Source organism: Gobio gobio (genome assembly GCF_949357685.1).
Source record: "Gobio gobio genome assembly, chromosome: 18".
NCBI classification, from domain to species: Eukaryota; Metazoa; Chordata; class Actinopteri; order Cypriniformes; family Gobionidae; genus Gobio; species Gobio gobio.
In genome coordinates this window covers 9,159,533-9,187,109 of record NC_137111.1, presented here as the reverse complement: position 1 = coordinate 9,187,109, position 27,577 = coordinate 9,159,533, and the positions used below count along the sequence as shown (strand labels likewise).

The following is a 27,577-nucleotide window of genomic DNA, read 5'->3' as shown; positions in this document are numbered from 1 at the left end:
AAAAAGGACTCGCGGCATTCTTTTCTCTTTGTCTCGCTCTCTTGAATTTAATTAATTTTGTTACCCCTAGCTCAATATTTTGTTTGTTTTGATTTTAGTTTGTTTATTTTACTGCCCCTCTGTCTACTGTTTATATTTCTATTTTTGTTGTTAAATTCTGTTTTGAGTTGTAACTGTTTATTTGCTTTTATATATATTCAATAATCAAAATAAATAAGTGTAGGCCTAAATTAAAACACCAGATTTTTATTTTGACGCTTTATACTTTATTTAAATTGTGATTTAACTTTTTAATTACTGTGCTTTTCTTAATGTATGTGAATCTGTGTGTTTTATTCTACTTCGTTCTAATGTTGTTATATTATTGTATCATATTTGACAAATGAATGTTTTCTCTTTTCCTGTATGTACGTATGTATTCTGAAATAAAAAAGAAATGTGTACATTTATCAAGTAACAGTAATATATTTAATATTTTAACTAGAAATATGTTGCTTTTAATGTTATTTTATCTCTCTTTTTGTATATTATCGCCACCCAGTGCTGTTTGTTTAATATGCTTGCATCTCGATTAAATATATAAACAAATAAATGCAACTAATTCCAGATTAATTTGGACTTATAAGTTGTTTATTTAAAAATTTTAACCTGTTTTTTTGTATGTAGGCATATATTACAGCCAATTTAAAAAAAAAACTAACGATAAATACTAAACATTAAAAATTTGTTTATTATTTATGTCTTTAATTATTATAAGTGTGTACTATATATAGGCTATATTGGTGTACATGTTTCTTATTGTTTATTAAACAAACAAGTAAATTAATGAATCTATGAGGACGAATAATTGCAAAATAAATAAAAACATGTAAAATAATGTGACACGTAAATAATGATTCATGAAGCGTTGCTATGGCTGCCTGCATGTGTAAATTAATAATACAAATGTTGTTAAACTTTATGGAGGAATTGTTTACATTGTAATGCCCCCACTGTTTACCAAATTCTATGAATCTTGAATGTGTCCATAGGGGGGGAAGAAGAGATATTTAGCTTGTTTTTTTCCCCTTTTACCATTCAGATGTTTTTTTCCTCTTTGTTGTTTATTTTTTCTTCGTTTTTTTTTTTTTTGACTTGCTAATTAGTTTGAGGATATGTGATATCTGTCTTTTGAAGCATTCTTGTTGTATGCTGAAATCAGTTATTATTTGAATCATTTGTTTCAATAAAATAAAATAAAAATGGCTGCGTGTGTAAACATCGCCACCGGGTGGCGCGCGCTTCTCCGTGACGTGTGTGTGTTTGAGCGGGAAATTAATGACCTGCAGTTTGTCTGAACTTCCCGTCCAACTGTAACGCGCTGTGAGCTGTTATCGAGAAAACCACACTTGTATTATCGTCAAAGGACAAAGTTGCAAAATATGAACATATACTTTTGCGGAAGCATCCGAGGAGGAAGACAGGACGTGAATGTTTACCAGAGAATTGTGAAGAAATTACAGCAGTTCGGCAAGGTTTTAACAGAGCACGTCAGCTATGACAGTCTGTCTGAAAAGGGTGATTCACTTTTACTCTTTCTCATACTCTTATAGGACTTCAGTCAGTGTTTATCCATTTCATATAATTTGGTGTTATGATAATCCCATGTGTATGAACAACTGCAATAACATGTGTCCATGATCCAGGTGAAGATGCAGTTTTGGATGGAGATAAAGCGATTCATGATCGAGATGTGGAGTGGCTGGCTATGTCAGATGGTGAGAGATCATAATAACACGATCATAATGTGGACACTCCTCATTGTATTTCAAAAGTGTTGTTCATACATCCATACATAAACAACAGTGTCCCGAGAAAAATCTATCCAAGTGGTGTTTATTTATACTTTTCAGAATATGACATTTCAAATGATAAAATGAAATAAATGTGATTCTCTACTCGTCGTCACATTTTACAAAAAGCTTGCATATATATTTTTTGTAGAGTATAATAAATTTGATACTACAGGCTTATATAATAGTATAAAAAAGGAGAATATGGACATCATACTCGAGGAAAAAACACCTCAGGTTTATTCAGACACCCAAACTGAGGAAAAATATGCAATTTAGTGCAGTTGCTGATATTTATATGGCCAAATCTTATCAGTCCAGCAGTTACTTGCATTAAATGCATATAAAATCTTTATACTTTTATAACAATGAATGAACAATAAAGCGATTGATGATCGAGATATGGAGTGGCTGATGGTGTATCATAATGACACGCTACTAAATTTCAAAAGTGTTGTTCATACAAAAAAAATAAGTTTATATGTTTTTTCAAATTATGAAATTTCAAATGATAAAATAAAATAAATGTGATTCTCTACACGTCGTCACTCTGTTAGGTGATCCTGGAACAGTTTCTTGTACGTTTAGACAAAATATTTTACATTTTACAAAAGCTTGCATATATATATATATATTGTAGAGTATCATATTTGATACTACAGGCTCATATAATGGTATAATAAAGGAGAATATGGACGTCATACTCGAGGGAAAAAACACCTCAGGTTTATTCAGACACCCAAACTGAGCAAAAATATGCAATTTAGTGCAGTTGCTGATATTTATATGGCCAAATCTTATCAGTCCAGCAGTTACTTACATTAAATGCATATAAAATCTTTATACTTTTATAACAATGAATGAACAATAAAGCGATTGATGATCGAGATATGGAGTGGCTGATGGTGTATTATAATGACACGCTCATCATTTTGACATTGCTCGTTGTATTTCAAAAGTGTTGTTCATACAAAAAATCTATCCAAGTTTGTTTATATGTTTCACAAATTATGAAATGTCAAATGATAAAATTAAATAAATGTGATTCTCTACACGTCGTCACTCTGTTTCAGTTTCTTGTACGTTTAGACAAAATAGTTTACATTTTACAAAAGCTTGCATATATATATATATATATATATATATATATATATATATATATATATATATATATATATATATATATATATATATATATATATATATATATATATATATATCATATTTGATACTACAGGCTCATCAGGGCTCGACATTCAGGGACAAGTGGATTTTTTGAAGGGGCAAGTGAAAAAAAATTTGACTTGCCAGTCCGGACAAGCTGATTAAAATGTAAAAAAAATAACTAGGGAATCACCAAAATGCAACAATAATTCTGCATTCATTTAGTGTAATTGGCGATCGATAGTGGATAATAATATATAATGTATAATGAACTGACGGTAACAAGGTTGTGCTGTTGAGGCTCGCGCTGCCTCTTGGAGAAATCACAACAAATGAGCAAATTGTGGAGTTTTTATATTTATAACATATGATAGCCTACATCACCAAGAGTGCTGTTTTTCCTGAATACCATCACGACTGAAAATGACACTGATTTCCTATGACAGTTCCATAAACAATAAATTAACATTAAGTTACTTACATTTTAGATGCAATATTCACTGTTTTTGTTCGATTTCAGTAGCAAAAATAGTTCCAAACAAAGATCACAGCAGAACCATAACGCTTCTCACAGCAATGATTCAGTGTTTTGAATGAATCGGTTGAATCAAAGATTCAATGACCTATTCGTAAACGACCGCCTCATTCTTGAATGAATCATCCGTTTGAATGAATTGTTTAAATGAATGACTCAATGACTCACTCATTAAGACAGTCACCTGCTGCCACCTACTGGTGGTTTAGTTTATTTATTATTTGTATATTAATCTCATTACATTATTTTATGCAGTTGTAATTTTTTTTTAGTGTAAATTATTTAATTTGATTGGTAACAGCCCTATAGTGTCTTATTCTAATTTAATTTCTAGATCAAATAAAAAAATAAAATAAAATGAAAGCTGAAGCATTGCCTATATTTAATAAGATTATGGAAAGAATGCCCTTTATAAAAGGTAAAAATATCACAAATATGCAGATTTAAATATGTCAAAGCTGATTGAACACTGATGAGAATATTGCTTCAGAATAAATTTACAACAAAACCAAAAAAAATTCCGGACAAGCAAATATCTTACTCGGACAAGTGAATAACAGATTTACTTGTCCAAAGGACAAGCACGTGAACAGGCTTAATGTCGAGCCCTGCTCTTATAATGGTATAATAAAGGAGAATATGGACGTCATACTCGAGGGAAAAAACATCTCAATTTTATTCAGACACCCAAACTGAGCAAAAATATGCAATTTAGTGCAGTTGCTGATATTTATATGGCCAAATCTTATCAGTCCAGCAGATGGGTTGTTGACGTGGATATTTTAATACATGACAATCTTTTTTTTCATCCATATATTTCTAAAAGCGTAGGGAACGCGATACTGTGACACCACACCCTGATTTTAAATCGGGCAATTCCACTGACAAAGTTGAATTAGTTGAAGGACCCCATTCAAGGTCCTGTTCCTGTGAAACCCGGATCCACTATAAAAGTTATGTTGTCCTCTGGTGCGACACCCCTATATTCTTTATTCTTTCTATGACACACCATAGGACACATTTCAGTAAAAATGCTCAAAAAACAGTGAAAGAATTGACAGTCAGTGAACCCATGTTTTCTCAAACATCAGACTTACATCAGACACACTACATTATATGTATTTTCTTTCTTTAAAAGTGGTGTTTTACAAAAAAAGCATTTTTACTGCATATTTGTCAACTACCCAGATACTTACATAAAATGCATATACATGTCAGTCATCACTCTCTATATCTCCCTATAATATTTCTTAGTAAGATCATATTTAAATGCTTAGTTTTATGTTTAAAGCTCTGTAGTTTTAAAACATAATGCAATGCAATACAAGGATGAGTAAGACAAAATAAAATAAACCTTCATCAATAGCCTGATGGATTATATTTGATACTCACATTTTAATAAAAAACTATATAATCAAGTAAAACCTAGAATGCTAATATTTTTACTAACAATATAAAAGTTATTCTTGCATTTAATCTGTAAAGATTTTACAGGTGGACATTTTTATTACGACTACACTAAAAGATCTTTTATTTACAAACAAATGATATACTGTCAGAAAGTTCCAGGTTTTTCAGTAAATTTTTGTTTATGGTCAAGTCATGTACAGACGGGGGGAAAATATACAGAGTAGGCTTTATTTAAGGGATAATCCATCCATGGCTAGCTGTGCTGTAAATGAACGCACTCCTCAGAATCTCGCTGGATGTAGTTGGTCATCTGGGTAGGTCATTTCGCCTACTGTTTTATACTATAGTTTACATACTGCTTTCTGCCTACAATATAGTATATAGGAAGTAGGCATGTTCGGACCAAGTGCGCCACACAAGTCCTGAAAAGGGAAGCCAAAGCATCTCGATCGCTCCATGTAGTGTAATGGGACATAGATAAACGAAACAATCACATACATTTTTCCCACAGATGGTTTTTGTCATTTTTGTTTTTATCACACTGATGTAAGTTCAAGTGTTCGTTCTTTAAATAAGTTTAGTTTTAGTGAGTTATTTGATGCTATACAAACAGGCGTGTGACGTCATGATTGACAGCTGAGATTGACGGGGGGAAGGGACTTATTGAATTTGAAGATCAAGGTAAATTGTACTCAATTTGTCTTCCGGGAAACATGCAAGTATCTTCTGTAGCTTCCGAAGGGCAGTACTAAATGAAAAAAAAAAAGATATTAAAACAAAATAAGAAACATTTGGACATCTTCATCCTGTTCAAAAGTTTTCACCCCCATCTCTTAAAGGGTTAGTTCACCCAAAAATGAAAATTCTGTCATTAATTACTGACCCTCATGTTGTTCGACACCTGTTAGACCTTCGTTCATCCTCAGAACACAAATGGAGATATTTTAGTGTAAATCTGATCGCTCAGAAAGGCCTCCATTGGCACAATGCACTTTACACTCACAAGACCCATAAAAGGTACTAAAGACGTCGTTACAAAGTCCATCTCACTACAGTGGTTCTACAAGAACTTTATGAAGCGACGAGAATATTTTATGTGCGCAAAAAAAACCTAAATAACGACTTATATAGTGATGACCGATTTCAAAACACAGCCTCATGAAGCTTCGAAGCGTTATGAATCAGTGAGTCGATTCAGCGGTTTGGATCGCCAAAGTCACGTGATTTCAGCAGTTTGACGGTTTGACACGCGATCCGAATCATGAATCGACTCACTGATTCATAACGCAACATCACAAAACACAAAAACAGCCGTGGATCATCCAGGGAACGACACACAGTATTGAGAATCAATGGTTCATAACTTTTGAACGGGTTATTTTAATAAATTCTGCTATTTTTTTAACTATATGTAAACATATTTTATGTAAAATATCTTATTCAGGACAGCACTAAATAAAAAAATAACATGAATAAGAAAAAAATAAGCATTTTGTATGATCTCTTTGATTTAGTTAAAATTATTCACATTTTCACAGATTCTGCAAGTGGTTCACATACTTTTTCTTGCCACTGTATGTCTGGGCCTTTACATGCTCACAGCAGAGTCTCTATGTATTGGCAGTAGCAATAAAAACAACAGCATAGCAGATCTATTCCGCCAAGACCAAATACATTAACATTGTCAAATCCGTTATCATGCTAAACTCTTCCGAGAGTTGTCATGATGGAACTGTCATTCATTAACCATGTTCTCTGTGTGATTGTGAGATGCTGTATCAGTTTTCTCTCTCTGCATCAGTGATAGTAGCTGAGGTGACGCAGCCGTCATTAGGAGTTGGTTATGAACTTGGCCGAGCTGTGGCAATGAACAAGAGGGTTCTCTGTCTCTTCAGACCTTCTTCTGGAAAAGGTATTAAGACATATAATACGTGTGTGTGTGTGTGTGTGTGTGTGTGTGTGTGTGTGTGTGTGTGTGTGTGTGTGTGTGTGTGTGTGTGTGTGTGTGTGTGTGTGTGTGTGTGTGTGTGTGTGTGTGTGTGTGTGTGTGTGTGTGTGTGTGTGTACAGGTATATGTGGTTTATATAAGGACACAAATGTGTATAATAACATGGATATTACAACTAAAATATGGTTTTAAGAAGAAAAAAAAAAGACTAAAGTAACTCTAAATAGACCCTTTTCACAGACTGTGATGACGCGTTTTAATGGTCATCAATATCATAAATCTTGCAACGTTTTTTGCATTTTCATTTAAAAAAAAGTACATTTATAACACTAATACTTTGTATTTTATTACTTTTGCATCATATTACAAAAAACAAGTTACCGCTGCTGAGGGTGTTTCTAATACAGCGTCTATGGGAGTGATGGTAAAAATGAACAATTATCAATCTCACTCCATTTTCCCCTCTTTTTGAAAGTTGTGAAATCATTATTGTGGCGTTTTTCTTTTGCTATTTGAGCAAATGGGCACACAAAAAAATATTTAATGTATTCTCTCATTCACAGCTATAATAGTTAACCCAACTATGACGACTTCCGCCCTGAGAAACCCGGAAATGTCAAAAGTTTGAAATTCAAATGACAAAAGTTTTGTGTGATGGGTCGGTTTAGTGTAGGGGGAGAGAACATGGTTTGTACAGTATAAAAATCATTACGTTTATGGAGAGTCCCCATAAGCCACATATTCAAGAATGTGTGTATTATTTCTTACATATTTTTGGTGAAGTGTGACCCTGGTTTTGACTCATCTCTCACCCTCCAGTGCTGTCTGCCATGATCAGAGGAGCATCGACGAACTCGCTCTTCCAAGTACAGGACTACACAGAGGATGAAGTCGAGACTTTCTTGGAGAAATATTTTAATAGTATCACCAAGAACTGATGAGCGAATGATACCAGATAAGCACTACTCTTATATGCTGCTCCTCTCAAAGTCAGTAGGACAGTTTTCCTTTGGTGGCCATAAGCATTTAGATCACATTTTCAGTGAAAAAGTCAATAAAGCAGTGTATTATGTTAATGAATCTCTTCCAGCTAAACACTGCTGTTACTTAGGGTTATAGAAATAAATATTGTGTAGTCATTTCTAGTATAGTAATATAGAAATAACTGAGATAAGCAGACTTTTGGTCATATCATGTAATGCATTTATCAGTTTTGCAGATGTTTTGAATTGTCCACCAGGGGTCACTTGTTGTCTTTTTTTAGGACAAATCATTTTCTAGCATAGATAAGACACCTGGTATTTTTGTAGAGTGATTTAGACATGGACTTCATCTATTACACAGTTAAAAACTTTAATACACACAGTTCTGTATAAAAATGCACATTACAATAAAAAAACAAATATACATTTCACCAATAAATTACATAAATAAATTATATTTGCACTTAAGAATACTGTTGTTTATGTATCATTTTATATCACAAAAATAATTCCCATAAAACACATCTAAACCACTTAAAATAACATCACAATAATGTTAAAGGGAACGTTACATGTTCATCTACAAAAGTATGTTCATAAAACAAACCATATTCTCAAAAAAATAAAATTTAGCATATACTCACTCATATATTTTACGATTTGAACACTTGGCAAAAATGTGTACACCACATACATCTGAAAGTAAAAGAGCTTCTCTAGTAATGTGGCTAGATTGTACAAATACAATACTAATTTAACACATGATGGATGTTCTGATATATTTGAGTGGTTCAGTGTTTCTCTTTATTTTACACGCAGCCCATTAATGCTACCGTATACTCTTTGAGTACAGACCTCATATCAACAAATAGTTCCCCGGATCTGTGTGCCTTAAAGTCAACATGAAACAGCATCTGCATCCACCTTACCTTCATAATGTGACATGTTTCCAGCTAATACAGTATATTAAACGAGAAAGTGTACGGTGTGAATCAGTTTGATCAGTTTTTAACTGATTGGATCTTGAAAATTGCCTCTGTATGAAAATTACAAAAGCCCTGAAACAAGGTGAACATTTATTTCCCCTTAAATAATGATCTAATTATTTTTTAAGTTTTGCTAACACTTTACAATAAGGGCCCATTATTTAATATCAGTTAATGCAGTAACTAACATAAAACATGAGCAATACATTTTTTGCAATATTTATTAATCTTTGCTAATGTTAGTTGATAAAAATACAACTGTTCATTGTTAGTTTGTTAGCTCAGACACATTAAATAATATTAATAGATACAACTTTTGATTTTCATAATGTATTAGTAATGTTGGAATGAATATTAAGATTAATAAATGTTTTGTTTTGTTTTTTTCATGTCAACTAACATTATTGTAAAATGTTAGCCATTATTTTCGGTGTATAAAAAAAATCCGCTTCTGGTTGCCAAAGTTGGTGCAGCATGCTGTTAGCTAGCAAGCAATTTTGTTTGAGGAAAAAATGCCCTGTTAAAATTAAAAATATAAGCCCTATAAATGTAATATATATATTAAAAAAAAAAAAAAATAGGGGGAGGAAATATAGATAGAATGGCACTAAAAAGTCATTACATTTTTGACAAAATATTACGCAGACAAACATTTTTTTTAATCTTCGGAATATTGTTCCAGACCAGGTAAGAGCATTATTGATTTCATGTTGACTCAAACTGACCTAATGTTCCCTTTAGCAGGACATGCCCCACTTGTGGCATTGATAATTAAATTACAACTACTAATTGGTTCTTAATTTCCGTGTAATCGCTCTGGATAATGACCACCTGCATTCAGCAGCCGACTCTCAGATTCATCAGTTCCGTCTTTATCTTTTGAGTGGTCAGAAGTGGCCTTTTACTTCAACTTGAGCAGCTGCACGATCTCTAAATGATGTCGGTGTTCAGCCTCTTCTTCTCAAGCTCGGCTGGAGCCGGAGACTGGAGGAAGCTGATCTTGCATTCCTGTTGCGCAGGCACAGAGTGCTGCCGCTGCGTCCGGCATCGGTGGAATGGGCGATGGTGTGAGGGGGCAGGTCTGCACTGGCAGCGAGCGGACCGGTCCTGGCAATGTCCACGCAGCACCAGACCAGCTGTTACTGCCACCACGGCCAAAGTCATGCCCCCCAACACCAGCAGGATGATGAGCTGCAGCTCTGACAGCCCTTCCGCCCCATGCTGAGTCACCACTGAGATTTTGAACGAGCGTCTCTCGTCCCCATTAGGAGTGGTCCAATGGGAGTGATTGCCTGGAGCAGACTTGCTCTGCGTAACTCGGCCTCCTTCACCCCTGAACGGAGACACCGCTTGAGATCCCAACTCCCAGACGGGAATCTCACAAGTTCTTCCGGTGTAACTCGGAGGGCAGAAGCACTGGAAGGTCGAGGCTCGATCTATGCAGCGTCCTCCGTTGAGGCAGGGCTGGCTGGCACAGTCGTCCGGGTTGATGGTGCAGAAACGGCCGGTGAAACCCACAGGGCACAGGCAAGAAAAACGGTTCACGCCATCCAAACAGGTGGCACCATTGGCACAGGGGCGCATCAGGCAGTCGTCCATGTTGGTCTCGCAGCGGGGCCCCGTGAAGCCAGCCAGGCATCGACAAGACAATTCTGGAGCGTAACCACCCAGATCCTCACATAGACCGCCATTTTTGCAGGGGGACCTGAAGCGATAAACAAATATCTGTCATTTATGCTTGAGATTTTTGTGCTACTGTCACAGTGTTTTAAAGGTGAAGTGTGAGAACCGATTTACATTCACATTTTGTAAAATGAATTTGTCTGGCTTCTGGTGTCATCCGCTTCCAGTTAATTTCAGCACGTTATGCTGCACGTTATTTACAAACTGGTATTTCTTACCTTATTATTGTAACGTATTATCGTAATTAATAAACACAATGGTTTGGAGCACAAATAGTTTTACCGTTTACTGCACTCTGTTATTCTTCTAGTTATAACTATGATGAGAAAAACAGGTATGCTTGAGAGTTCTGTCCTTTTTAGGGTCGCATCTTGAGACATAATGTTCTGCTTTTTGTTCGCACCAGTTTGTTTGGAAGCGGACGAAACCCGTTTTTTCATCGATCTCGGTCCACTTGTTTGGTGTGCGCACCAGGGTTTGGATGGCAGCGTTCACACTTATTCAAATGAACTGCACTAACAGAGCAATCGCACCAGGGTTCATTTTAATCAAACATGCCAAGTAGGGCTGCGCAATATATCGAAATATCGCAAATGTACTTATCGCAATATGCATATCGCAAGGGCACGCAATATCTGAATGATTTTAATAGGCTACTTCAACGTTGTGAAAAGTGTACGTTTTAGGTCGACACGTATAGCAGAGAATAGACTGGGCACACGACTGTTACTAATGTGACTTGCTTGACGTTAAAAAGAGTTATTAAATGCAATAACTTGCGAAAAACAACTCCTTGCAGTCTCGTGCTGTCTGCCACACACTGCCACACCGAAATGTGCACACAAGCTGTTCTTTTTTCGTGTCTTGTTACACACTCGAACGGTCAATGCTTCCTTTTCCCAGAACCGATGCTTTCTTTTCCCAGAAATAATGTGAAACAACACACAAATTATATCATTCTGTTTTTAAATATTTTAAAAAATATATAATTTAAATAGATTTTACACACTTAAAGCAATATCGAATCGCATATCAAATATCGCATTATTTAACAAGGATATCGCATTTTTCATCAATATCGCACAGCCCTAATGCCAAGTGTGAACACACCCTAAAAACATTAAGCATAACCAGTGTAGTCCAATTCCTGCGCGTATGATCCTTCCCGTCACTCACAGTAGAGCATAGCGCTAGCAGCACCTGTCATGGGCTCAATTCCCACGCAATGCATGATTTAGGTCTGCACCGACATGCGCATATGATCCGCTCCGTGCTATCGCGTCTCTGGACTGGAGCAGACTGTGTGTGTGCTGCGGTGGTTCACGTGAAACCAGACTTCATTTGCTTCAACTGAAAGCATATTTACACTGTCTGGATTGTTCCCTATCCCCTCACCATGTACAAAGTGCAAACTTACATTGCACTTTGAATTTAATGTAAGTAACTCCTGCCAAATAAGTAAGGGAAAATCCACGGCTAGCTGTGCATTAAACGATTTTGATGCATGAAGTGGAGGGCAAAGAACCGCCTGACACGAAGTGGAGGTACAAGTGCATTAGTCATTTAAAGGTGCAATATGTAAAAAAAAAATTAGTAAAATATCCAAAAACCACTAGGCCAGTGTTGTATATTTTGTTCAGTTGAGTACTTACAATATCCCAAATGTTTCCAACTATTTGTAAATCATGAGAAAATTGCTATTTTAGCCAATGAACCGGGACGTGTGAGGGAGTCGCCTGTCGATGGCATCATATCTGCGTTCCCCTCGGTTTCTGGCTTTACTCTCACTGCAGTGTGAACAAGTGTCATAGCAGCCGCCGAGCGAACGCACAGAGTAACGTCATAACGTCATTTTTAGCACACTCAGATGTATCTGATATGATAAACAGAGCTGCGTTACCTCATACTCATGACCCGAAAAGTGGAAGTGGCGCCGGCGACTGTGTCTTAATAAAAGTCCCGCTGCTCGCGAGGCGTGTTGCGTTCATCTTATTGACAATCACTCCAGCGGCCTTGCTCAGCTCCACAACACTCGGTCCTGCTTCTGCTTCAGACTACAGTAACGTTAATAATGAACATGATTTCTGCCCGAGTCCTATCCCGATTCTTTTCCACCGGATGTGAGGTGAAGACCACATGTCCCAAGATTCTTCGCTCAAAAAGAGCGTCATCAAACTACGCCTTTGTTTTGAATAGGCGACCTCAAGCAGACGGAAAAGTTACATAGTGCACCTTTAGTGCAGAGCTAGACGTGCATTATCCCGCTTATATTATGGTCATTTGCCAATATTGACCACTTAAAACTGTTATTGATGTTTGCGCAATATTTGACTGGATGGGTAAAACTTATGGTTATTTTTATGTTAATGTACTATTGTGTATATGGACAAATGTACTGTCTAACACTATGTAAAGCAGCCGTGAGCTGTGGAAAGGCGCTTTATAAATAAAACTTCAGTTACAGCTTGTTAGATCTAGCATTCTGCTTGCTTTGAATCAGACACAAAAAAGAGACATCAAAAACATTGCACAATTCCTCACTACATCATTCATGTGCACAATCTAAACCATAAAACATTTTTTTTAAACAGTAATATGTTGTCTCTAGAACAGCAACTGGTCCTGTCCTGCAGCATCATTTCCCTGGAAACCACTCATGGGAAGAACAGTAGGGGCCGAGCTGCAGCGCGTCGCTGTTAGCAGTCTCTTACAGGGCCAGTAATGAGCCCATTGAATTACATGATTGCACTCGGGAGGCTGCAAATTGACCAGGCTGTTGTGCTGCCTGTGCCAGTGCGTCTGGGCTTGTGTGCTAATAGATTAAGGATCACATCCTAAAGAAATGTTTATTCAAAGGGGTCATATCATGAGCAATCCACTATTCACTGATCTCACGTAAAAGAGTTCATTGTAACAGAAAGTCCTACTAAATCTCACTTTGGTATCTAAAAAACATGAGCATGCATTTACATTATATTAAAATAAAAAAAAACACTCACTTGGTCTTTTGGCAAGGCCCAGTTTTCAGTTCACAGTCCCGCCCATGAAAGCCTTCAGGACATAAGCAGCTATAATCCCCCGAGTCATTCAAGACGCAGGTCGCCTCGTTCTGACACGGCTGCTCTCTAGAGCACACGTAGATATCTGTGGAAACAAGTCGTGCTGTCATGTCAGTCTAATAAAGCGTTTGCCACTTACAGTCATGAATAATTAATCACTTTTGTCGCAGAATCGGCCCGCCCACCCGTCCATGCATGTGCACTGCCAGGGCTGATGGCAGGTGCCATGGACACATCCGGGCATCCGCACGCAGTCGTCACATCGCGGCCCACCCCACCCTGGATCACACCTGCACAGAGCCAAGAGTTAACCCTACATACCATGTTCATTGTGCTGTTAATCTGTTTACAGTCTTCTGTAATAAAGTTGTGAGCGGGAACAAGCTTGCACAGGTCAAATATACTTTGCCAGCATGACATCTGTAAGTCACATCAATTTCACCCCCATGATTCGACTCACCTGCAGTCACCGTTTTCAGCACATTTTCCGTGGCCAAGTTCACACGTGCAGTTACTGGCTGAGGCCGTCGGAGATGTTTCTACTGAGGAAAACGAAACTGTGAAGAGAAGCATTCGTGTTTGGTTCAGATATTTTGTTAACGGAAATTAAGCTCAAATAAAACTCAAACAACAATCAGAAATGTTGCCTTGGCAGCTCACTAAAATACTGCTAAACTAAACCTGAAATACAAATAAAGCCAAACAAAAACTAATAATAGCCTATATGCAATGTGGTGCAGTTGCTGATATTTCTATAGTCAAAAAGTTAGATGATATTCTGATAGCTTGTAGTGTAAATCAATAGCTTGGTTTCCATTAGAGGTTTGCACAAAACTTTTGCGATATTTTCTAAATATCGATACAAAAAAAACGATAAGTCATTCCAAAAATCATGCCGACAAATGTTGGTAAGTTTATGTATATCCCAGCCACCGCACTGGCCATTATTTCGAATCGAAGGAGACGTACAGTAGACGTGTTTTCCAAGCAATAATGGCAAGGAAAGCTTGTTATACTTGGGAGGGGTCACGCATGAGGTGTGGTTCTCCCTCATATCTGCTTCGAGGCCTTGATCAATTGTGGCATTTCTTTGTTGTTTAAAATCCAGACTTTTGTCTTTTATGAGTTTAATAAAGAACTCTGTCTCATCTTCTGTCCATACATACCGCACCTTCTTTAACTCATTCCCCGCCAGCGTTAAAAAAATGTTTTGCCAGGCACAGCCAGGGTTTTTGGTCATTTTCACGAAAATCTAATGGCCCATAGAATATTTTGTTGTAGCCTATGAATATCTGAACATGCAATATATCAAATTAAAAAATAGACCCTCTGCTTTTAAACAAAAAAAGGTTTAATCTAGCTTCATGCATTCCTTTTTAATCAACACTTAAATATGGGTAAGTTTCACTTTCATGAAAAAAGCAACATTTTGAACAAAAAGCTGAAAAAAGAGAAAATCAAGTTTTTGTCAAAGACTACATCCGGATCAGATTCAGGACGATGATCAAAACACAGATGGAGTGGATGGAGTCCATCAACACCCCCAAAGCTTCACAGTCCTGTAGCTCGTCCTGGGGCGACATTTCATTCAGTAACATTAAAATTAGGTAGTTTTGATTTATAATATGTTTAATGTTGATGATCATGGTATTTTTCATATGCATCTGCTTACAGACGATCGCTTGTTTTTTTGCGTCTTCCTTGTCTGTTTTGATCAGGAGATTCTGAACTCATTCAGAAGATGCGTAATAGAGCCCCCTAGCGTCTAACAGTGAAAACACTGAAAATTCTGTGTTTGGCAGGGAAGCGTTTTCTCACAAATAACGGAATATTCCATGTTTGGCGGGGAAAGAGTTAAAGAATGATCGACTTTTACTTATGCCAGGTGACCTGTAAATGCGAGAAAACTGTTTCCATTGTAGTTTTGTGAAATGTTCCTTTTTTGAATTGCCTGAAAAACCACCTCATGCTAGCGTAAAAACGTTTTTTATGAAATATGGGAGTTTTGGGGAAATTGGCGTATTTTCAATTCACAATTTGAAGGGTAATGGAAACGCAGCTAATGTGATCTTTAAAAGCAGATACTTACATAAAATGCATATTAATATCAGTTGTCACTATATCTCCCAAAAAATATGTCTTAGTAAGATGATGCTTATACTAAATACTTAGTTTTATGATCAAAGCTCTGTAGCTTTTATTGTGGGGGGGGAACATATAATGCAGGATATCACATTATAGTACAATGATGATTGAGAGATGAACAAATAAACGTTACTGAAACTGATATCACGTTAAAATTTTTCTGAAAAATATCCAGTAAGTGTTCATATACAAACACTAACAATATAAAACTTACTTTTTTGTTTACTCGTATGAAAAGTAATTGAAGATTTCACAGTAAACAGACGTGACCCATGCCCTGAAGGGGAGGTTTCACAATTATACAAAAATGCTTTTTAAATATCAGTCATAGGGAAGAATGCACGTAGTAGATTATGCACAAGTTTTCTCAGCAAAGTTTCATGTTGATCATTTAGAGGCCTTACAAATGTGTGTATCAAATACAGTACATGGTAAATAATCTACATGTGCTTTTATATGAAGTTTTAAGATATGGTACAGGAAATGATTCACCCCTGATCTCCATCATCACCATTTCGGCTGAGTGATTTAACATTCTTGGCTGTGCTTATCCAGTATTGGGTTTTGCGCTACGGTGGATGTTAGTGCAGGGTGTGTGTGTGTGTGTGTGTGTGTGTGTGTGTTGGGGGACGGCCAGCAAGCGCGTGTGTCTGTGGTGATGGGCACGAGGGGAGCGTGTGCGGTGGGAGGAGAGGAATGTGCTCATGTCTCCGCCCGTATGAGCTTTGCCCGAACATCACAAGAATTCACCATCGCCCAGAGCCCAAACCCTACATGCCTACAAACCACCTCTGACATCACATGTCCTGTACAGAGAGCCTTTCCACTAAACATGCTCAATTACTCCCTACAGCCAGGAAGTTTTGAACAAAATTATTACACAAATCACGTGTACACTTATAAGAACTTAATTTCCCCCCCATCTCTGACATGCTCACTTAATCGTGCGACTATTTCGGATAAGATCTGGTACGTCAGACACAATACATGTGTAAGCTCATGTTCATTTACTGCTGCTGGAATGGGAAGCATTTTCCATGTAATCTGGCCAAGACCTATATATTCTTGGAAACGCAGAGCTTTGAACAATGCATGCCTGGCTTTCCTGTGCTATCAGTGCAACAGCTGAAAAGTACAAACTGATAACTGAGAGCAGCCCAAACAACAATATGAAGCGTAATCTCTTAAACATAGACAGCTGAAGGATTAGTTTAACATTTAAAACCAAAAGAATCTGTTCTCATAATAATTCTTGTTCTACAGCTTGATATGAAATGAATGGAAATTTTGTTCCTACTTGCTTGCAGGTAATTTACACCCACATCGGGGTCCAAAATAATGAGATTTAGTATTATTATTACTGCTATTATTTAAACCTGGTGACCTATTTCAAGGGCAATAATCAAATTAGATTTTGTTTTGGACTGTATTTTTAATATTAATTAATATTACCCTATATATTACTGAAAAATAGTATGCTTTTGAGACATTTCTAATATTTAAATTTCCATTTTACCATAGATTTCACAGAAAAACAACTATTTCGCAACACTGTAAAAAAAATCAGGTCTCCAATTGAACATTTTCTGGTGACTGATCACATCTAATTTTTTTTAGTTGGCCAAATTGAATTTCTCTGAATTAAATTGCATCAATTCACAGAAATGCAATTTGGCCAACTGAAAATTTTTGATTTGATCCGTCACTAGAAAATGTTCAACTGGAGACCTGAATTTTTTTTACAGTGAAGGGGGTGATTTCGTATAAATTTAATTGAATCATACAAAAATGAAAGATTTTTATAGACAATCATGAAGGAAAACCCTTAAACATTATAGTCACTGGGGTGCAAACCGATCATACAAAAACGTACAAATTTGTACGAATTAGCCACCAATTAGCCAAAATTTAAAACAGTTACAAATTCTCTTCATTATGGTTGTAACATAAATGTAAAGGCCTAATGTTACAACTAGTGTTTCATTTAATTTCAAATATATCTTGTGGTCAACTCTCATGATATTAAAAACCGAACATATTGAAAGAACAACTGGCCACAAATTATGCTATGGAGTGGGTTCCCTTTCAAAGGGAACTCTACGCCGTGTCAGTTGCGTCAGCGAAACCCGGTGTCTGAGGCACGTGTAACTTCACACTAATATCATTGGCCGATGCAGTATAAATAGTATAAACACAGTGTGAGCATATAAATAGGACGCCTGCAAACACGTCATTCGCTTTTTTTGTCTCACAAAGACGCTTGTGTGTGTGCTGTGTAACAAGCAGTGTGATTGTCAACAAGTAAGACATGTTCCTGGATCAACATATTTTGTTGATCCCGGAAAACAGGCCCAGTTCTACGGGGGTGCTCAAACTCAAGCAAAAGCACCCTCAGTTGATACTGTAATAATATAGGAGAAACAGATTTGGCAGATTTGCACATTTATGTCCGAGTTCTGGAGAGCGTCAAATGAATCTTTTTGCAGCGGTGAGTAATGTAGCCAATCACAGATATACTGTAGTTGTTCATCTCTCGAACGCGATCAGAATCTCACCGCTCAAAACAGCAGAGTTTTTATTCAGTGCTGAGTTAATGCAGGCCGCGAAACCTCTCTGACAAACAAAGTCAAGACACAATGTAAGTAAGAGATCTGTTGTTGACGAGAACTTCATTTTTATAAAGGAACTTTGTGAGATCGCGATGAACTGACAAAGCAACATTATTTTAGTGATCATAGCGATCTTGGCTCACTTTCGAGGCTACAGTCATTCATTGAATAAACTATTATTATACTATATAAATATAAATGCCACTCTGCATGAGACTGCAATATCTGCAAAATCCTCCTGAGACCCAGATTTGATTTTTTTACCTCTGTAGAGGACATTATTTAACAAATTTCTCTGGCAACATACACAGTTCTAAGTCTGGATATTCTTATGAAATACAAGACATTCTTATGAAAATATTATTACACGTCTTTTTTACATTACAACACATTAATATGCAAATTAGATACCGTGTATAGATGCATTGCCTATAGAATGGGAATGGCATTTATGGCCACGTTTACACACATTGCATAAAGTAAAATAGTGTATCAAATGATTCTGTATCTTTCATAACATTGAGAATCATCTTTATACAAAGTTTGGATTAAAAATAAAGTTTGAAGCATAAAAATTGTTTGGGGAATGACAAAAAAATCCCATTGTTTGTCTATTCATGTCTTTTAATTTTCTCAATAAAGGGGGTCTGGTGTCCTCTACAGAGCAGAGGATATAGCATAGCCTATAACATAGGAATACAATTTTAAAAAAGTTTTTTTTTATGCTCCAAACAATATATATTTTTTTTTTTTAAATCACAAAACCTTTTTTCTGGTTCCCAGGAAGATGACATGTTAAAATACTAGTGATGCATTAAAGCAATGTAAAGGCTAATAGATTAAAAGACAATTTGTAGCAAAATATTTTTGAAATGATTGGTAAATGACTTAAATAAATAATCATACATTTCTCACTGTACACTGCTATGGTGGAGCCGTTAGCCTATCTGCACTTTACTAGAGCACCCTCAGCAATTTCAGAAGCACCCTCAGTGATTTGATTCTGGAACCGGGCCTGTCCCGGAACAACATTCCTATTCGAATATTTTTTTCTTAACCCTATCCCTACCCCTGAACCTAACCCTACACATAACCCTAAAATCAGAGGGAAACAATAGGTGAATAACACTGATGTAGAAGCTCCTAACCCTGGTTGTATCAACAAAGATACCGTGTTAGTCATCAGGAGTTAGCTCATTCAGGCAGGAGAAAATGTTGTCTTTATGTTGTATGAGTGAAGAAAATATGGCGAGCAAAATATTAAAGAGATGTGTCCCCCGTGTCCATGTTTTATTACTCCTGGCGATGGACACAAGCTCTGTATTATTTGCTTAGGAGCAGAGTATGCACGTTCAGACTTTGAGGGGGATGGATGGGCTCAGTGTGATACTTTCTCTGAGATCTTATGACATCTTCGTCATTGAAAGCTCTCGTTTTGCCATCCAAGCGGTGCCAGACAACATCTAGGCTGGTTGGCAAGTCATATGTGGCGGCAGGTCAGGCTGATGGACCTGGACCAGAATGAGGGTCTATTTACTGAGGCAGTTTCTGAACTGCGCACAGCCACAGATCTGGCCATCCACGCCACTAAACAGGCGGCCTGTTCAATCAGCCGATCCATGACGGATATGGTGGCGATGGAGAGGCATTTGTTGCTCAATTTGTCGGGCATCGGGGAGAGTGATAAGACCGTCCGGAATGATGCCACAGTTGTGCCTTCCAGACTTTTTGGCACTGCTATTAAAACGGTGGTGAAGTTTAGGTAGACGAGAGCATGGTCGGCTGGCTTTATGAAGTTTATCCCTTGCCGGGTCCAGGCTTCTCCTAAGCCTTCTGGTAATAGAGGAGCAGAAGGCGAGCTTGGCTGCTTTATCCCCTCCTCCGAGGAGTAGAGGGAAGAGGCGCCATGCTTGAAGGAAAAATGGGCAATTGAGCCGGATAAAAATTGAGCTCTCTGCCCTCTCTTTCCCATCCTGGTGGTTCCCTGCCCGCCTCCTCTGAGGAGGGTGTTGGGGTACAAGAGGTTGTTTAAAAAAAGGAACCATTAGCTAAAAAATGCTTTTTGGTACTTTGGTCTGCATCACAGGGACCATCCCTTAAAATGTGGACATCACAGAAAACTACATGGTTACCACTTGAAAAGCTTACCAACGACAAACATAAAAAATCAGATAAATTCTGGCTGATATGGTCTCCCCTTTGGGAATATTTAAAGGAACTCCCTTAACATGCAAATCCGACTCCTGTTAATCTCTGCTAATTCCCTTTGATTTCCTTTTTAAAGGATGCTTTAAATCAGTGTTTCTCAAACCTGTCCTGGAGTACCACCAGCCCTGCACATTTTGGCCCTGTCCCAAATGGCACCCTAAACCCTCATGGTCTTCCTCTGAGTCCGCACTTTCACGACGTAATGCCGCTTTGACTGCCGGGAAGAAGTCCACTGCGTAACCCGCACCAGTACAGGCTCAGCAGAAGTGCACATCGAGGGCGCATATCGACCTCAAAGGGGGCGCTCACGAGCGCCCTACTGAGACCTAAAATGACAAATGGGACACCCTGTGGTCTCCTGGACTTAACGGACACGCGCACACAGAGGCCATTGTAAGTCCACAAGACCGAAAGTGCACATGAAGTGTGCCATTTGGGACAGGGCCTTATGCTGCGTTCCAGGCAGGTTTTTGAGCCCGTAAATTACAACTTCAAACCACGACTCACAACTTTGTAGTGTTCCAGGCAAAGTCACGCCAAACTGCCTGAGCGCAAGGAATTGTGTGGTAGTTAGATGTAAACAAAGCATGGCGGACCGTACGGGGTGTATGCTCATTTACAATCATTTCTATCGCCAAAGGTGCTTACTCCTTGCTTATTTGAGGAGAAAAACAGCGCAGACGGCAAGAAAAGCTGTTATACCTTTTATTTTACGTTATTTGTATATTTGTTTCATAAACACTGCATCTTTAGGGGGCTGCCATTGTTGCTTCGCGGGCTATGTGACGTCAAAACTCGTAACTGGGAGAACATCGATCTAGTACGAGTTCACGGGTGGGAAGTCACGGGTTTGGCTGCCGTTCCAGTCCACTTTCACGGGTAGAAGGTTGGAAAAACACGGGTTACGGGTTGCCTGGAACGCGGCATAAGTATGTCTCCATAAGTATATCTGACACACCGATTTCAGGTGTTGCAGTCTCTACTAATGAGCTCATGAGTTGAATCAGGTGTGATAGATGAGGGAGACATACAAAATGTGCAGGGCTGGTGGTACTCCAGGACAGATTTGAGAACCGCTGTTCTAAATCAATGTAACTGTTTATCTGTGGCTGTTGTTGGTTTATTATTATTTATTTGTTTTTTACTTCCTGTTTTTTTAAGTTTTGTACACCCTGTAACATGTATAGAACTTTGTTGTGTGTTGTGATACTGTTAATGTTAACTTTCTACTGTGGGCAAACAATACAAAAATAAAATAAAAAAGGGAATCATACTATACTAGTGGGTGAAAATTCAAAATAAGATAAAAAGGGCTGCCAGACCCCATGAAACTTTCCAGATGCTCAAGTTTGAGCTACATCTCCTCTGTCACCCAGCGTGTGTGAGCTGGTGGCATTGCCTTTTTCCAACTGAGAAGAATCAGGCGTCTAGACAATAATGCACAGAAGGCTATGAGCTCTGTCTGATTAGTTGTTAGCTGCATTTCTTCTGGCTCTACACCGAAGATGGAAGTCACTGGATTGGGATCAGGATCTTTGTTGCATATAAATAAAACATTTCTGAAAATGCCTGCCAGAATTGTGTTAATCTGGGGCATCCCCGCAACATGTGGTCTGTTGGTTCCAGACCACATCTGGGGCATGTTGAGTCTGACCCTGGACTTTACATTGTTGCCAACTTGCTCCTAGACGGATGGAGCCTGTGAAGCACTTCAAATTGCAAAAGCCTGTATCCAATACATACTGAAGATGAGTGCACCCACTGCCAAGCTGAATCTGATATTTCTATTCCCCATTCCTCCTCCTATCACCTCCTTATACAATTAATAAATGGGGAAGCTGTTTCTTGAATGTTTTCATATAGTCTAGAAACCTTCGGTTTAGCTTCTGAGAAGGCCTATGCACCTCATGAATATTTATAATATTGAGCTAGATCAAGGCCTTTCCTCTCCAGTCTTTATTGGGACTTGAGATGGACCCGGCATGTTGATGTGGTCCAGACTGCGGTTTGACCCATTTTCCCACCATGTTAGCCCTTCATCGGGTATCAAAGCAGAGTAAAAAGAAGTAGACTGCTTTATTAGGCCTGAGGAGTCTGTCACCCTCTCCATTTTATTGTAAAGTAGATGTGGCCAGGCTGTGTTCTCCGACAGATATCCAGTGAGCTGAATGTGTGGAGGTGAATGGATACTGTCACCTGTCTCCCTCGAGGAATAGGGGTTATGTTAGGGCTTATGCTCCCCTCTTAATGGGTAGAACAATATATTTGTCAGGTGTATGTTCAGTCTGTTTGTGTTTTAGTTTTGGTTTTCCCTGTCTGCCTAACCATCTATGTCCCTAGTTAGTCTCCATTGATGTTGATTTAGTACCACACCTGTTCTGTTTGCCCTTGATTGCTCCATTGTGTATATAAGCATTTTGTTCATTCAGGTCCTTGTTCAGTATAATTTATGTTGTAGTGGTTGTTCTGTTTAATGAGTTTGATACCTGTATGTTTACAAGTAAATAATTGAATTATCCATTGCTGTGTGGTCATTGCAGCCACTCAACTGTGACAATATTTTAATTTTTTTAAGTAGAGATGTACAGTTGAGTCGTTTGAGTCATGAAGCGACCCACTCCCTAATCTGTCTACTTCTCCAGAATGGATGCTAAAGTAAGGCTACACTCCTTTGTAGATCTGTAAGGTAGAGCCTGGCACACAGTCTGTTGGCCCCCCACCTTGAATGCAATCCATTGGTGGGTGTTGCTCCCCGGCAGGCACTTTATCATGATTATGCTCTTTGGTTGAATAGGAAATTGCAGTGCTGACAGATGGAACTAGGATAAAACATCACCTTAGTCGGTCACCCTCCCTAGTTCATAACTGGGTGTTGAAGTAGGGTGGAGCTCCCTGGCTGCCCAGCTTCTTATCTCAACCATCCTCTTTGGCGGGAAATTAACCAAGGATAGAGATATCCACCTTAGGTCGTGCCTGACAGGTAATCTGTTACCCACCCCAGTCATCGACTGGGAGTTGAAGTAGGGTGGAGCTGCCTAGGAGGGACTGGCATGAGTTGAAGCTTGTCGTTGAGTTTGAATGGGACTTAAGTGGGAAAAGCCACTCTCTTGCTTGTCATCCTCCCCAGTTGTCAATCTGGGTAGTAAAGCAGGATTATGCTCCTTGATTGGACCCATCCAACAGACTACTCGAAGGTTGGAGCAGGGCTTGACAGAGACCCATTCTCTGTCTGCCCCAGATCATAAGTCTGGAAGTTGGGAGTTCTCCCTTTGCATGCTCCCTTCGGTACGCTGCTCTCCTAGGCTTGTGCTTAGGTCTGGAAATCATATGTAGAGTTGCTGCCATTTCAACTTGCTTGGAGAAATAAATGTGGATGTGGTGATATGGATTGGTCTTGTGTTGAGCATGGAGCTTGGGATTTTATTTAACACCTGTAGCACTGAGCTAGCTGCAAGTTAATGTCACGGGATATGCCCGTATTGTTGCTGATGCATAAGGGTGCTTGACAGGATCGTGCTTGTGTAATGGTGCGTTCACATGTTCACAGTGATTTACATGTTAAGTCAATGCAGAGACGCAAAATGGCATTCTGCGGCGCGATTGAGGCGGCGCGAAGGACGCGAATTGAGCGTTTTGAACGCGCGCATCGCTCAAGTTGAAAAATCTGAACTTTGGCGGATATTTTGCGCCGCGTTAACCAATCAGGAGCTTGCTCTAGTAGTGACAACAATGAGGAGAAAATCTTTATATTAATATCTGGTTCAGACAATATGATTATCACTGTGATAACATTAAATTACATGAAACACAACCCAGTCTCTTTTTGTTAAATGCAAGTTTATGTATGATCAATAATACAAAAGTATAAGTAATGTATAACAAGCTATACATGAAATAAAGCAAACAATTCAGTCAAACATTCAAAGTCAGTGCTAGTAGGCTAACGTTACAACTGCAACGTACAGTTATAGCCTAAAAATATAAAGTAATGAAACTTATCTTTGCCCTCAGCCTAAACGATTTGCCAGGGAACAAATTATAGATCCATGAGACCAAAGATCGGCCGTTACAAGACGAATTATAGCTCGAGACACACCACAGAGACATCAGAGCCAGCGGGAGATGGACTGGCCGAGGAAAGGTTGCCCTCGCCGACTTTGACGAGCGCTGAACGCCGCTGTCCGCTGGAGCTCACAACTCCGAAAACGGCAGATAAAATGTTCAAATAGGCACTCTTTATATAAATAAACCACAGATTTGAGCTTTAAACAACTACATTATCGACTGAAAAAGTTTTAAAACTACGTTTTGTCACACATTAACAGTAGATTTTAACAAAAATAAGACATGTAAACACAGCCCATGTCAGCCATTTCTCAACGAGACGAGCCGCTGGCGGAAGCCTCGCCCATGACGCGAATTTGCGTCTGTTGTGCAATGAATGTCACGCGTGATTCGCGCAAATTTCACGCGCGATTGAAGCGAGTATACTCAAAATGTTCAAGCGTCCACCTTCGCGCGATCAGCGCCCGGTGTGAATGCCACATAAGACCTTTTTCAGCACACAACCAGGCATTGGTCAGCATGGTGTAGTGGGTATTAACATCCCCATAGTGTCAGCAACTAATGCGCATCTCGCTGCATTGCATTGCCATGCTTTGGCATGTCTATGCGTCCTTCAGTCAAAATAAATCTGATGACATGCTTGCATAATGCTCATCCCACTGCATCTGCCAGTGATATTGCCGTGAAATTACTCATGCCTCAGACACCGGGTTCCAGGAGGACACATCCCCATAGCTTCAGTAACTGACGCACTGTCTCGTTCCCTTCTCAGGGAACCGGGTAACATACACTATATTGCCATAGGCATGCAGACGCTTCTACAAGCATTTGTGAAAGAATGGGTCGCTCTCAGGAGCTCAGTGAATTCAAGCGTGGTATCGGTGCAATAAGTCCATTCATGAAATGTGTTCACTCCTAAATATTCCATGGTCAACTGTTAGTGGTATTATAACAAAGTGGAAGCAATTGGGAATAACAGAAACTCAGCCACGAAGTAGTGGCCACATAAAATCACAGAGCAGGGTCAGCGCATGCTGAGGGTCACAGTGCGGAGAAGTCGCCAACTTTCTGCAGAGTCAATAGCTACAGACCTCCAAACTTCATGTGTCCTTCAGATGAGCTCAAGAACAGTGTGTAGAGCTTCATGGAATGAGTTTCCATGGCCGAGCAGCTCATCCAAGCCTTACATCACCAAGTGCAATGCAAAGCGTGGGATGCAGTGGGGTAAAGCATGCCGTCACTGGACTCTATAGCAGTGGAGACGTGTTCTCTGGAGTAACGAATCAAACGATGGACGAGTCTGGGTTTGGTGGTTGCCAGGAGAACGGGACTTGCCTGACTGCATTGTGCCAAGTGTAAAGTTTGGTGGATGGGGGCTTATAGTGTGGGGATGTTTTTTAGGAGTTGGGCTTAGTTCCAGTGAAGGAACTCTTAATGCTTCAGCATACCAAGACATTTTGGACAATTTCATGCTCCCAAATTTGTGGGAACAGTTTGGGGACGACTCCTTCCTTGACTGGCCTGTACAGAGTCCTGACCTCAACCCGATAGAACACCTTTGGGATGAATTAGAGCAGAGACTGCGAGCGAATTAAGCCACGTTAAGCGTTTTCTTATAACATTTTTTTTTAAATATTTTATTTATAGTTTTCATTTTTTACAAAAACGCAAAAACAAAATGAAACAACGAAATAAGACAACAAAAACCCTCTCTCCACAAGGCAAGATATTAAATAATCATAAAAATAGAAATAAACAGTAATAAGCATATATTTACATCTAGTCTGTCTACATTTGTTGTTTCTACATTTTAATTTAATTGTAACTAATTACTTTTATTTAAAATTGATTCATTTTTTTTAAAGTATAAGTGAAAATGAGAATCGTGTAAGAGAATCGTGATCTCAATTCCCATGGAGAAAAATCGTGATTCACATTTTAGCAAGAATCGTGCAGCCCTATGTGCATGTAAAGACAGACGTCCCAAAACTTTTGGCAATATAATGTACATAACCCTAAGACGATTTCTCTCACAAGGGAGCAAGTGAGGAGCGGTAAGTTTAGAAATGGGAGATATGCAACATGTCAATATTCACATTTAAAGCAATTTTCTTTCCTTCCTGTATGTTGTGCGTTTGCTCTCTGTCTCTGTCCCAGCTAACAGGGAATGTTCCCACAACCTTCACTAATATTATGTAAAGTTTATGTAAATGTTAAGATAAAATATTCTTTAAATAACATGTATAGTGCATTCTTATACTGTATAACATTATTAATAATTGATAAGCATTCTCATGATGTTGAGAGAAATGCTCTTAGAACAACATTGGAACATCTTTGTTATTTGTACTTGATGAATGTTAACATTAACCTCTTGGAATATTACAAACGTTCAAAAAATTTTATATGGAGAGTAAAAGTAAAGTTAGGAGAATGTTGTACAAACATCATCATAATGTTTTAAATAACATTTTAAACATGACAAGAAAACTGCACATTTCGATGTTTTAGACACATTGCAAATCACTGGTTTATAGAACATAATTTGTTAGCTTGATAGTATGTTCAAAATGTGCAATGGGATTTGTTTTAATCCAGGATGGACACAGTGAATACTGAATACGTCACACACAGTAAACAGTTTTAAAGAGAGAATGAGTGCGGGTGTGACAGCAAACAGAAGTCAGATGATCTCAGAGTGCTGACAGACAGATGTGGTGCAAATAACCTTCTCTTGTTCATGCTGTACACATTCCAGGAGCCTATTCTAGAAAAGCCTCCACGTCTGCAGTGTGTGTAAATATTTGTGATCACAAGTGGTGCAGGGTAACAAAATGCTAAGAGAACTGAGGCAATACACATACATCTCTCCTAATATACTCTTATTGAAAAAATCTTAGTGAACAAAAAACAGAAAAGAAAACAGAGACATACATATCAGATAGATATG

At 38.4% G+C, this 27,577-nt stretch overlaps 2 protein-coding genes across 2 annotated transcripts in view; one reads left to right on the top strand and one right to left on the bottom strand.

The window, feature by feature from the left end:
- The first annotated feature begins 1,298 nt into the window (after positions 1 to 1,298).
- dnph1 (2'-deoxynucleoside 5'-phosphate N-hydrolase 1) lies at positions 1,299 to 8,338 on the top strand. The gene is made up of 4 exons (XM_079842910.1): positions 1,299 to 1,557; positions 1,686 to 1,757; positions 6,743 to 6,853; positions 7,709 to 8,338. The coding sequence occupies exons 1-4, from the start codon at positions 1,422 to 1,424 to the stop codon at positions 7,825 to 7,827; spliced, it is 438 nt and encodes a 145-aa protein (XP_079699036.1). The 5' UTR covers positions 1,299 to 1,421; the 3' UTR covers positions 7,828 to 8,338.
- dlk2 (delta-like 2 homolog) overlaps positions 8,223 to 27,577 on the bottom strand; it is a 42,015-nt gene continuing 22,660 nt past the window's right edge. The window contains exons 3-6 of the mRNA XM_079842906.1: positions 14,061 to 14,157; positions 13,760 to 13,890; positions 13,541 to 13,685; positions 8,223 to 10,563 (exon numbers count right to left, since the gene is read on the bottom strand). Coding sequence (XP_079699032.1) covers positions 9,789 to 10,563; positions 13,541 to 13,685; positions 13,760 to 13,890; positions 14,061 to 14,157 — 1,148 coding nt within the window. The 3' untranslated portion in view covers positions 8,223 to 9,788. The remainder of the gene's footprint in view (positions 10,564 to 13,540; positions 13,686 to 13,759; positions 13,891 to 14,060; positions 14,158 to 27,577) is intronic.